Source organism: Lepisma saccharinum, chromosome 23 (genome assembly GCF_977018435.1).
Source record: "Lepisma saccharinum chromosome 23, izLepSacc3.1, whole genome shotgun sequence".
In the NCBI taxonomy this organism is placed as follows: Eukaryota; Metazoa; Arthropoda; class Insecta; order Zygentoma; family Lepismatidae; genus Lepisma; species Lepisma saccharinum.
In genome coordinates, this window is record NC_139251.1 from 6,853,834 (window position 1) to 6,868,275 (window position 14,442).

The 14,442-nt window shown below is 35.9% G+C and overlaps 1 protein-coding gene across 1 annotated transcript in view; it reads right to left on the bottom strand.

The window, feature by feature from the left end:
- Window positions 1–14,442, bottom strand: part of LOC145977875 (uncharacterized) — a 469,373-nt gene that overhangs the window by 256,155 nt on the left and 198,776 nt on the right. Inside the window, exon 5 of the mRNA XM_083110208.1 lies at window positions 13,522–13,539. Coding sequence (XP_082966334.1) covers window positions 13,522–13,539 — 18 coding nt within the window. The remainder of the gene's footprint in view (window positions 1–13,521; window positions 13,540–14,442) is intronic.

Genomic DNA, 14,442 nt, shown 5'->3' on the forward strand with positions numbered 1-14,442 from the left:
TTGTTGTCATTTCACCTTACGTGATTAATAAGAAATTTATGCAGTGAATAATATTTCTACGGGATTGGTACATCATTACCGCACTTGTTACGTATTACTGTGGAAGTCTATACAAGTCTTTTAACTGTTCCAACCAGCCCGTCACAAAGTGATTTTCTGTGGTATGTGGCAAGAAAGCTCCATTTGGAAAGACTTCAATCAGCAAAAATGTGTATTATTTATTCTTACTTCATATTACGTATCCGCGTGAAGAGTAGTCAAAAAATAACTTCCATATTGAGATAAAATTCATAGAAGAATGTTCTCGATGAAAATTTACTAAACTTGGGAATGCTAATAATGATGATTATAATTTCTTTTAAAAAAAATTGAAGACAGTTGAAACTTAGATACAGTGGAACCTCGATTTTACGTTATTCAGGAGGACCAAGCTGAAAAATCTTAAAATGCGAGAAAATGTAACACCGAGGAATATTTCTTAGCAATTTGCTACGTTGGGACCACCAACATTGAACGTAAAATGCAGGAAAATGTAAAATCAAGGAACTTGAAATCGTGGTTCCACTGTAATTATTATTTGTAAATTTTAATTAATCTATAAATTTGGAAGGGGCGTTACCCCCACATCCTCTATACGCCTTCATGGCGTGGTGCTATGCACAGGGGAGCACTTTACTTTACTTTACTTTACTTTTACTTTATAAAATTTGGAAGGGACATATTCTTAACTTTGCCCCCGCCAGCTTCCGCCCATGCTTACCTTCACACACAGTGAACAGAAATTTAGAATATTATACCTTAAATATGTTGTACTTCAGGCTTTGTGCTAAATACATAAGCATTTTTAATAAGATAAAGTCTTAATGTCATTTGATGCAAATGGTTTTTTTATTACCCTGTCTCTGAACCGCCCATCCTAATTTTTCCATCAGGCATTAGTACCCACTCTGAGCTATCTACAAATAAAATTGGGGGGAAATTGAATGGGGGTCATTTGCGCGAAATTCGCTCTTGAAGTAAGTCATTTATTTTTCTAAAAAAATACATGAAACTATGCATAAAATACATATTTATTAATATACTCATCTGAAACTATATTTAAATGAAAGCTTAAACTATTCTGAACAAACGAAAACAAACTTGAAGTTTTTACGGCAAAACTGAGAGAAGATATGATAATTTATAACCTAATGTGTGTCAATCAAAGTGAAGCCGAAACTGGCGTACACAGTGAATTTAAAAAGTGCGTAACTTCTGAACCCCATGACCAAATCAAAAAAAATGTAATTTTTGTAATCAGAATTATAAGTTCTGTAAGTATACCGAATTTCATCAAATTTGGGGATAGGGGGTGACATTTTCACAAAATTCTGGATGATTTGACATGGAATGCCCCGAAACTAACATGTAATGTGTTCCTAAAATCTATTTGTTGCTCTAACATTTGGACTTATTCCCCTCCGACAATGGCAGTGTAAGGGACTAAAATGGAGAATGCTTCCAACAAGATAAATCTGGGCTCCTCGTATCTGCTGTGCTTCATGTGAGACACTGTTATGTGTAGCTGAAAGAGTTTGGCACGTGCCTTTCGGTGTGCTCATGGATTGGAAAACAACAAGTTATGGAAAACATGGAAAACAGTTGTCAAGGTAATGGAACCCACGAATGTTAGCAGAATACTCCTGGAATCTCAAAGGAAATGTTCCTTAAGCTTAACACAGCCGAAAATCCTTTCGCAGTATATTTTAGGTCAGCATGCAGAATATGTAGCATTTTGAATCAAGCAAAGTTATTTTAGCACAACAAAAAAGTTGTATTACAAAAGATCTGAATCCAATAGAGAAAACAGTAAACAAATTTGAAATCAGCGAAAAAAATCCTATAAGAATCACCTTTTCGTTTCCATTTAACAGAGAAAAAGTTATAAATTGTTGTCGTCCAGTGTAATTAGTATTTCAGGAGAGGGTGCTGGTGTTGGCAAGTCCATAACAGCTTGTATTTTGAACCCAAATAAGTTCATAGGCATGTTTATTTATTTCAAATCATGCTCTGTGATTGGGCATTGTTTGTCTCTCTTCACGTAACAATACCCCCATGCTAGAGTATGTATGCCACATGATAAAATGCACCTCTTATCATCATGTGGGTCTAGAGCCACTTTTCTTAGAACATTTGTGGTCAACAAATGATCTTTACTCTGGATTCTACATTCTGATGTTCTGATTAACCTCTGTTATTTGATACAATCTTTATAATCTTTAAATTCAAGCTCTTAGTCTACAGTTACTCTACCAACGCCCTTGGCTTTTTTAGTAACAGCACCACTACATGTTTTAAAACTATACATTTTAGCCCTTAACCCAGCAAATCCTACAATAACATCGCCAAGTGTCTCACTTTTAACTTGGCAAACACCTTTTTTGTTGTGGGGTTGAATTTTTGTATGTTCACTAGTATCAAAATATTTAAACAATTCAGGCTGTGATATATCTTTATAAACATCTTCTGTTTGAATATCAAGAATAAAATTATCTGTGTCCATATACATTAATTTTATACTATTACCATAAAAATGTTTCAACACATCATAATAGAGCTTTAGCATATGTATTTTGGCCAAATTCTGATATCACAGCCCCTACATAAATAGGTTTATCAAACTTAATCTTTTGTTTTTTTCATGTTGAAGAGTGTCATATTTTCATCATAAATTCTTCTATAATTGAAATTGGGCTTTGCCACCAAATTTTTTGCTCCGGCTGGGGTCGGTAACTAAATTAACATCACTATGCTTTCTAACAAGTGGCCGCGGTGGCTCAGACCCAGTCTCGTTCGGGACGCGGTAGCGAGCAGACGTGTGCGTGACTACTCCCGCTGCGAGTTCCGTGAGTCAGCTTCCTTACGCGACTAGCTTTCGTCTTGGTGAAAATTCAGTGAGTAAAATGGTTCTGAAACGCGTAAATACGTTGAAATTGAACTTTCAAACAGTAACACGGAAACCCACTACATTGGATCTTCACCGATGGATCAGCGAGACCTTAAAAGTTACTCCAGAGCAGGTACTAAGTATTGAAATCGACATGTATCATAAGTGTGTATATTTAAAACTGTTATCGAAAGTACTGTGTGAGCAATTGTTATTCAAGTCTGGTGGTATTTACAAATATTCTGATGTGGACGGTGATTACGAAATAGAAGTGACTTGGGTAGATCGCGATTATGTGACGGTGAGAATACATGTTGTGCCAATCGAATTAAGTGACGATCAAATACGAACAGTGTTAGCACAATTCGGGACGATAATCTCACCACTGGTAGACGAGAAGTATTCCGATCAGCATATATATCAAGTCCGGACAGGTAGAAAAATTGAGAAGATGACCTTGACAAAGGCCATCCCGTCATACATTACGATAAGTGGATCACGCTATTGGGTTACCTATAATGGTCAGGAAAAAACGTGCGCCATTTGCGATTCCCCATCACACTACGCCAATAGCTGTAACGAGCGTCGCCCTAGGGACACCAGAGCAACCGCGACGGTATCCAGTTTCGCGACAGCCCAAAGGACGAATCTGGTTAGGACTACCGTCAGCCAAGTACCAGTTAGTGACCGAGGACCGAAGTATCAACCCTCTGTCCTCTTACTCCCCAGTGCCGAGAATAGCGACACAAATGAAACCCCCCCGACAAAGTCTCTCCAGACCGCCAATGAGTCAAATGAAAAAGATGACCTTGTGCAACCAGGTATGCAGTGTTCTACAGGGACAAAGGAAGGAATAGAAAATGGAGATGCGCCATCCACATCCCCAAACCCTATTGAACAACCTTTGGAGGTTTCCCCCAATTTGACAGGCAAAATGTTCGCTGAGGGTGAATTTCCATCAGTCAATACACGACGATCCCGGTCCAGATCAACAACGAGAGGAGGCAACCCCCCATCCGACCATATGACACTGAGGCCAAAAAAGAAGAAAAAGGGTGAAATGGTAAGTAGATCAACAGTTGTAAGCAATGATTCCTCAAGTGCCAATAATATTGGAAATACTCCTACCTCTGACTTAGATGCCCAAAACCCAGCAATATTAGGGGCAGTAATGGAAGAACAAAGTGACATGGAGGTGACCCCCGACCCATCTCGTGACTGAGAAAGTGATATTCTCCCCTAGGGTAGTAAGTGGAAAAGTGTGGAATATGAAACGATTTTCAGTGTGAACATACAACATGTTAACGAGAGTAGTCTATCCGTTTTTCCCCCTCTTGATAAACATAGTTATGAATACAACTGTTAGAGTAGCGACTGTGAACATAAATAAGTTAAGTTCCACGACGAAACAACGTGCTTTAGGGGATTTTCTAGTACAATCCTCAGTGGATGTTGCTCTTCTGCAGGAAGTGTGTGTGCCTCAGCTTGAATTACCAGCCCAGTATATGGCATATCTAAACCCCACGTGTCAATCACAAGGAACGGCTTTAGTAGTCAAACAAGGCTTGCCGATTTCACACGTTATTCAGCATCCATCTGGCCGTATTATAGGTACAAAATTAGCAAACATTTGGTTATTCAACATATATGCTCCGTCTGGAAATACAAATCGTCAATTGAGAAATGAGTTTTTTGGTACTGATGTAGCAGCAGAATTGCAAGGGGGAAAAGAGCATATAATATGTGCAGGTGACTTTAATTGTGTTTTATATCCACAGGATCAACGGCCTGGTTTCTCCACGTCTAATACTTTACAAAAAATAGTTCACGGTTTTAATTTTGTGGATGTTTGGATTGCTAAGCATAATCGAAAATTAGGGTATACCTATTTTCGAGACAACTGTGCATCACGTTTAGATCGTTTCTATGTCACACCCCAATTAAGTCAAAATGTGACATCAATACAACTCACTCCCACGTGTTTTTCCGACCATTTAGCTTTAATCATGGGGATAAATTTGGATATCCCTCAGGTTCCGAAAGGGTACGGATATTGGAAATTGAATACTTCTATTCTCCTAGAGCCAAATTTTAAAAATGGTTTTCACGAACAGTGGCAAAAATGGGAAATTGATCTAGAGAAAAAGACAGATATTATAGGTTGGTGGGAAAAAGTTTTAAAACCTGGCATTAAAAAATTTTGTATTCAATTTTGCCAAGAACGATCCAAAGATTGGAATCTCAAATATAACTTCTATTACAGTGTGTTGCGGGAGCTTACTAAAGACGCAACGAATGGTAAACCAGTGCAAACAGAGATAAAGCAAATCCAAGCCACACTATTACGTATGCATTCTCAGAAACGTAATGGTGTCAAAGTTAGGAGCAGACTCCCCCATTTAGATCGCCATGAAACCGTATCTCTCGCTCATGTTATACAAGAGAGAAAAAACGCGAAGAGACAACAAATTGGTACAGTTCAAATGGACGATGGACGTGAGTATACAAAACTTTCAGACATTAAGAAAGTAATTTATGACCATTATAGTAATCTCTATTCGAACAAAAGAACTTATGGTAATGTAAATGCTGACGAATTTTTTGGGAATATTCCAACAGTGTTTCATGATATTGATAGAGATGTTTTAGACAATATCTTCACTATGGAAGAAGTACATAAAGCAGTAATGGGGGGGACACCTTTCTCCTCCCCTGGAATTGATGGACTTCCCACTGCTCTCTTTCAAACTTTTTGGAATTTGATGGGGAAAACAATAACAAAATGGGTAAATGCAGTTTTTAGGAATCACATCACTGGTAAAACATCAAATACTGGTGTTATTGTATTAGTCCCTAAAATAGCGCAACCAAAGAAAGTGTCTCATTATCGTCCCATAACTTTACTGTGTGCAGATTACAAAATATTTTCTCGGTGTATGATGCAACGGCTGACTCCTTATGCTGAACAATTAGTTGGCAAGATGCAATATTGTTACGGTGAACACAAAAATATATATGGTGTGTTGCAAACGCTCCGTGAAGTAATTGCGAGTTCGAACTCCAACTCTGCTAATGTCAATCACGCAATTTTAGCTGTAGATTTCCAACATGCTTTCGACTCTGTTAATCATGAACATATGTTCAATGTTTTTGGTAAACTTGGCCTAGGAGGTAATTTTCTAAATGCCTTACAAGGTTTGTACAAACACGCCGAATCCAAAATTCAAATCAATGGATTCTTAACGAATCCATTCCCAGTGTGTGCAGGGGTTCGACAGGGAGATCCTCTCTCTATGTTGATTTTTTGTGTCTCGCTCATGCCTTTGTTAATATCTTTAGAAAAGGAAATATCTGGTATTACAATTAGCAATCAAAATATTAAAGTATTGTCATATGCGGATGATGTCACTATTTTAGTTCAGTCTCAGACTGACAAAAAAATTATATATCAACAAATGGAGAAATACAAACTGATTTCAGGTTTAACGATAAATTATGAAAAAACTCGTATGATGTATTTAAATTCTACAAATCAAAACAGATCTCAAGAAAATTTTCAAGTGGTTCCAAAACTTAAAATACTGGGAATAATATTTACTAGGTCAATTAGACAGATGCAGGAATTAAATTATAATCTGGTAATAGGAGCTATTAAAGCTGTTTTATGTAAACATAAACTTAGGAATTTAAGCTTAATATCACGTGCAGCTTTTGTAAATATGTTCGCGCTCTCCAAGGTCTGGTTTCTGGCGAAGGTTCTTCCACCAAGAAAACTAGACCTTGCGAAACTGAAGAGTGCTGTGAATTGGTTTATGTGGTCTGGACATATCCTTCGGGTTAGTCATGAAACAATGTGTCTACCTGTTGAATGTGGCGGATTAAAGTTGGTTCACGTGGCAACTAAAAGTCAAGTACTGATGATTCAGGCTAATATTGCAGCAATGGTAAATCACTCTGATGGTCTGACAGGTACAATTCTAAAGCAATGTTTGAATAATATTGTGTTAGAATATCCAATTGATGTAAGCACTATTCCCAACCAGTATCAATACTTGGTAGATTCTATGGTAAAAATATGCTACACTTTGTTATTATCGGACAACTTTCAAATACCCACTGTAAAAAACATGTACAAAATTAAACGTAAGACTATGCACCATAAATGTAAAATAATGTTGAAGAACCCTCGTGTTCTTTGGAACAGAGTTTGGATAAATGTACATGCAACACATTTATCAACAAAGATACGGTCTGCATGGTATTGTATTGTTCACCAAATCTTGATAACTGGAACGCAACTTCATCGATTCCGATTAGCGGAGAATCCGCAGTGTAAATGGTGTAATGTAGATGAAAGTATAGAACATTTAATCAGTGAGTGCAAAATTAGAAAATCAACGTGGGAATATATCACGAAAATCATTAGTATAATATGTAGAACAAGCCAGAGGCAAATTACGATTGATCATCTTTTGTGTCCAAGTTTTACCTATTATCCGAAAACAAAGTTAAATAGTGTGCAATGGCTATTAGGGAATTATGCTTGGTTTATCACTACCTATAAGAAACAGGATTTTCGTGAGGAATTTGAAATATATCTGCATCAAGAATATCAGCATATTTCTTCATATGCTATGCATACTACGTATGCAAATTTTTTAACTGTTATGCATACTATGTAAATAAAACTAAAAAGTCTGTGTTTGTATTCTGAAAATGTAAAAAGGAAATAAAGGAAATAAAGAAAAAAAAAAAAAAAAAAAAAAAAAAAAGTCGGTAACGTGTCTGACCACCATGCTAAAGGTCCCGGGTTCGATCCCCGGCCGGTTCAAATCCGGTAACTTTTCTAACGAATAACCCAGCGTCGAATAACATGGGTACCTGGGGGAAACCCTGGGGGGTAAAGGCGGTCAGGTGCGTGATGCTGATCACATCACCCCCACTCACGACCGGATCAAGAAAGTGTGGGGCGTTACCCCCACACCCCCTATACGCCTTCATGGCATGGTGCTTTGCACAGGGGAGCACTTTACCCTTTTTACCTATGCTTTCTAACATTTTCTATAGTTTTGCCATACACTGAATTGACCATTAATTTAAACAATGTTTTATTAAATTATCTCACTGCAGATGTTCGAAGCTCGGTGTTCGTATCAATATATGACTTCAACTATCTTGAGTGCCTGAACCTCAAGACTTTGCCAACATTGGTTACTTGAACACCGTGATGCATCAGGAACTGAAGGTTCTTGTAATATATTACAGAACCCTGTTTTGGCTCCAGAGTCATCATTAGCTTCTTCTGTTAGAGCCAGGTGAACACTTAACCTCAGAAATTGGGGGCAGATCAGAAAACTTGTTGTGTAAATTATCAGGAATTGTCAGATCAACCTCTAAGAACAGGCCGTAGTGACTGTCATCAAAATCCTGAAGATTTTCAATACTAAAATTTTCAACCCACTCAAGCCCTGCATATGGTAGCTTATCCATCATAGCATGTCCATACAAGCTGTTGGCATCCACATAAAGTATATAATTTGATGGCAGTGCTGGATCATAATTGGGAATATACTTGTTATTAGCTCTGGCATATCTTGGACAACATTGCACCATGCCTCCTCGTATACATTGTTCCATAAATAGATACATATCTTGATCTTGGATTAGATTCAATTGCATTTTAGTATTCAAAAACATTGCAGACCATGCTAGGCCTGGAGCACTGTAGAAATAAATTGGATCCAGTTTATAATTGTGCATGGAAGATTTTCTAAATGCCTGAAGTATATCGGCTAAGAGAGTTATATCAAGTTTTTAAGTATGCCTTATGATAATCACCAAGTGTTTGGCATTTTAAGTTGTCCCACATCAACTTGGCATGGTGATAATCTTCATCAGTAATTCCAGATGCTCTGAGTTTACTGTAGAACTCTCGTTGTGGTGGCAGAGTACACTCATAACATTTAGAAAAATCTGTAACATAGTCATATGGGTATACACCTTTTCGCCTAATTAATTTCAAGTCCTGATTTGGAAACATATTACATGTAATTTTAAATTGATCATCAGATAATTGACTGGCCAGAGTAGCCAAGCTAGCCGACAAAATTCTGTATGAATCAAGAAATCTTAAGTGAATAGAAACACCATTAACTTTAATTATTTTGCTAATAGCTATATATTTCTCATCATTTTCTGCTAAAATATTTAAATTCTGCTTGTCAAACCCCTCGTACCTGATCAGATGATAAAAATCATAATTGGATGCACCATGGCAAAATATTGGGACAAATTTTGGTCTCTGGATTTTAATATTACAACTATTACACAGAGCCATTAAGAATTTACCATTTGTATGGGAATGGTGTTTCACCTTGATATTTGTATCTGAAAATTTAAAATCACATATCGGGCATTTTTCTGTATTGTTAAAATTTTGAATTTGTTCTTCTGTTAAAGGCATCATAGGTTTTGATTTTAATAAGATATTAGATGCTATATCATGGCACTCATTTTCTATTCTATGTGCAAATTCTTTGATAGTATCTGGTCCCATATATAAGTGTGGTTTACTAGCAACACCATCCCCTATAACTATATAACAAAAACTAGAAGGTCCATGTATCTGGTATGATATACTTGAAGATTCATCAGGATCTGGGCTGCAGAATGCAAGGGGGTTTGAGGTTTGATTCAAAATCACAGACTATATATGCTGGGTGTTCCAACAAGGCTTCAAATTTTTTGAATTTGGCATTTTCATTTGGATTAGGCATAAGCATATGAACAGGTTTATGGTTCCCACAATATTTTAAATGTTCAACTAACTTGTTTTTAGCAATTTCTGCATTCCTTTCACTAACCCCATTTACCATTTTTTAACCATCAAATACAGTTAAACATCTTCGGCACAACTTAAATATTCTATTAGATTTGTCTAGTTGTTTTCTTACTAAAGCTTCAAGACTGTGTATTAGAGTATAATGGTATGTGCCATCCCCCTCAATTAAGAGCAAATCAATCGGAATAGCAAAATCATCATTAAGTGTACTAATTCTGAGAGTTTCTATCAAGCAATTCCCAGCACCAGTAGAACAAATAAATACATTAATAGATAATTTTTTATCATTGATATCTCTGGCCTTTTTTTCAAATTTATCAATATTTTGAACAGACATTGGATATTCTAAGCCCTCCATAGCATCATCAAAATCATGTTCATGTTATTTATAATAACTTATTCTCTTTGGATGATTTAAAACTGGAAACAAAGCAGCTAAAATACACCACAAAAAACATTTATCATCATTATTTTCTATGTTAAGCACAGCTTTTTTGTTTTTAATATTGGCTAGGTAATGGCAGATATGTAGAACCTTGTAATGGGTTAAATTTAGAAATATTAATATAAAACTTGTGTGGAGTTCCACATAAACTCCATCCTGATTCTATGCAGCTAACTCAGAGTGTTTAATAATCAATTGCTCTATCAACCTGCTTAGTATTTTGTCTAAATTTGTATTTGAGTATACAGCTACAGTTTCTGTTATGTGGGGCTGTGTAAATTTTGTGCCGTTTGGTTTCTTATATGGTGTAAATAATTTGAAAGATAGTTTATAAGAGCCATTTTGTACATTTAGAATAGCTTGCATATCAGGATTTATATTATTTAAAAAATTCTTAATATCACATTTTGTCTCTGATATAAAACAGTAATCACTTAGTTGGTTATTAAAACTACTTTGAATAGGTGCATTGCGGAGCTGCTTTGCTGGTTTATGATTAACAGGTGTTTCAAGTTTTCTTTTTAGACCAGATGAAGATGTAGATGGTTTTACATAACAAGTATTTTTATGTTTATATGTAAAATATTCTATATTATATTTTCTATGGCATTTTGGGCATATTTTTGTAAGTGTTCTATATTTTTTGGATCACAATTCTTTTGGTGCCTAGCCCAATTAGAGCTAGATATATTTTTATTGCATTGATTACAATATTTTTGATTTGGCATTTTTATTATTAATTTATTATATAAAATTTCTTGGGGGTTCAAATTAAAACTTTATACTTAATATAAAATATTAATTGTGTTTTAATAATATGCCTTGTATACTTAATATGTTAATATTTTTATTATTAGTTTATTATATAAGATTTCTTGGGGTTTAAATTAAAACTCTATATTTAATATAAAATATCAATTAGGTTTAGCAATATGTTTTGTATACTTAGTGTATATATTTAGTGTGCGAGTATTTTTTTGTCCTAGGTTTATTATATACAATTTCTTGACAGGTTGTAAAAACCAGTAGCCTACACGCACAAAGATAGAATAAGTATTGATCCACACAAGCAATGACCTACAGAATCACTGACCTAGTACAATTGCATGTCTGCACGGGAATAGAAAGGCAATGACCTAATGCCGTGTTTTATGTATCGATCTTGTATATCGCTGTATCTACCAAACAGAGACTCATGCAAAAGCAAACTGAGAAACTTAACAAATTAAAAATACACACGCGAAACCAAACAGAGAGACTCAACAAATTAAAAATACCCACGCGAAACCAAACAGAGCAACTCAACAAATTAAAAATACCCACGCGAAACCGAACAGAGCAACTCAACAAAATAAAAATACCTAAGCGAAACCAAACAGAGCAATTCTAGAAAACCTCTGCACAATGTATTGTCTTAGTATTAGATATATCAGTTGAGCCTGGTCCTAAATTAAAATATTCAAGACATTCCAGGCTCAACATATTAACATAATAGTACAAAAATATTTTGAAGAAGTATTTAAGATTATATTACAGTGTACTACTGTGTAATCAAAAAGCTCTTATCAGCTTATTGGATTAGTTTAAGTGAGGCTAAAACAGTGGCGAGAAAAACATATTTTTAACAAACTTATGAATAACAATCTAACAGGTACAGGTGTAGCCAAATCAATCTAAGAGGGGGGTCGTACTTTCTCAAAAACTTTTCTTGTACAAAAATCTTAAATTTGATAGAGGAGGACACTTGAGCAATAAGCTTTTATAGGCATCTTAGCCTAATTTTAGTACAGGCAAGACCTCGTACTTTCTCAGCTTTATAAAAGCATAAATACCACTACTTACGCCTCTCAAGTCAATCACCTAACCTTTGCCTGATTACTTATTCCGCATTCCTTTCTCTATTTCCTGCTACGCTAAGACAACGAACACAATGGAATATGTCTAAACTTATATACAAAAGTTTTCTGCGACTGGAGGGGTTTGAACCTATGACCATCAGGTTGGCGGTCCTTAACGGTAACCACTACCATACAAGCTTTCTTTCCGAACGTACGTAGAAGGATCTCATCAGTGTGAATTGTAGATGCAACTCGCCTCCTGCATATAATGTGTAAAGAATACTTGTTTGTATATACGTATTTAATTAGAATTTGCAGATGATGAAAACTGTTCATTCGATATGAGCAGGTAGCATTGCATTTAACTCGAGTGGGAAAAACGATGTGTTGAATTACCACAAATATAAAGAGTTGCTTTATTATTTTTTGTCACTGTCTTTGAATCTGTATACAATTATCGTCAGAGTATCATAATTCACTATCTTGTAACCTTTATTTTCTATGTGAAAATATCCTTTGAATGTGTGACAATTCATTTATTAGCTTATTTGTTTGAGTAAATAAGAGATGCAGAACAATGTGGCCACTTTACACTGCTATCACAAATAATGTTACAATGCTCTTGTTTAATAAAAGGAGGATTAAAAAAATAACACCTCCTCTACTTTTCCTCTTCCCCTCTCGCTTTCTCTTATCACCTCTCCTTTGCTCCTTTCGTTTCCTCTCTCCTATTTTAATTTGCGTAGAATCATCAGCATTGAAATACTAGATAATATATTTTATTTTTTAGGAAGATTTTTGCCATTTCCGATATACGAGTAATGCCGATATTTTAAATAATTAATACAATAATACTTGGTTTTATACAATTCGCGTATTTTATAAATATCTATTGTGCATGTCTCAACCCTGAAATTGAGCCTAAGTCTAGACGCACCCATCAATGCCTGCCGTAATTTGGGTTGCATAGATTAAAATATCGTTCTCCTAAGACTTTTTGGAAACACTGCACACCTCAATGTGGGCACAACTGGTAGCTCGACAGATATCCAGATACTGAAGTTCGTGTAAAATGTTGACCAGCATTTGAGGAGTTATTAGCGCAACGATACGCTGTCTCAAATCTTCCAAATAGCGAACTTTCCTCTTGTATTCAACATATTTAATGAAGCCACATGTAAAAAAAGTCTAATGGTTTGAAATCTGGGGATCTAGATGGCCAGGCAGATTCAGACTCAGCAGCACGACTGATCGTCCAAATAGACCAATGGAATATGGGATCGATGGTCTATCGTCTGAGTTTCACTATTCGAATCTAAAATGGAACGTTTGACCACATTCAGGCACATATAAGCAGCATTTATTTAAGTGGTTCCACTTCTCTTCGTGTGACTATTTGGTGAAATTGTAAATACAATTATACTTACTAATGAAGCACGAAAGAAACTAGGAAATCTGCATCTGAACTCACCTTCGGCATTCACAGCACCTGCGATATAAATAAACATTGGCTGCATTACATCGACAGATACATTCTATGAGCCACAATTGAATACCATAAAGTCAAATACAACATGCCATTGATTCAGTTCATTTTAAGATGTACAGCGTGTCCAGATACTATGCATCCAATAAATATTGTTCATGCTAAACTAAAACTAAAAGTTAAAATATACAAAACAATAGTTTTGCCTGTAATATTATATGGATGTGAAACTTACATTGAAAGAGGAGCATAAATTTAGAGTATTTGAAAATAAAGTCCTTAGAGAAAGGATGAAGAGACAGGCTAGTGGAGAAGGTTACATAATTTAGAACTACATAATTTGTAATCACGTCCAGATATTATTAGAAAATTATATGCAAGTGGAGTGAAGATGGTTTTATTATCACCATGAAGAACGTCTAAAAAGATTCTAACATGTACTTAGCAATACTTGATACCATCATGCATTGCGACAAAACAGTAAACCAGCGAAAATGGAGACGGTGCAGGAAAGGCAACGTGTGTGTTGTGGTTATGGGGAACAAAATCTTCTGTTCTGTAACTGTTCAGCGTAAAATTTATTTGTGTAGAGTTACGTGAAGGACATCGTCTACAGCAAGGAAGCTACGTACTTGGTGGAGTTGAAGTCCAGGATGGAGGAGGCTGTGGCATCAATCACCTTGGATATGATCCGCTACTCGTGGAGTGATCATCAACAGACTTGATATCGTGAAAGTTACAGGGTGTCCATGTAGAGGTTTATTAAAAAATGGGAAGTATGTTCACTATAAATTATTTGAGTCAATAAGGACCTTCCCGATGGCGCTGTGGTAGCGTCGTCGCCTTGTAATCAAGGGGTTTCGGGTTCGATACCCGGTGGAGGCACAGAGTAGTTAGGATTCCACT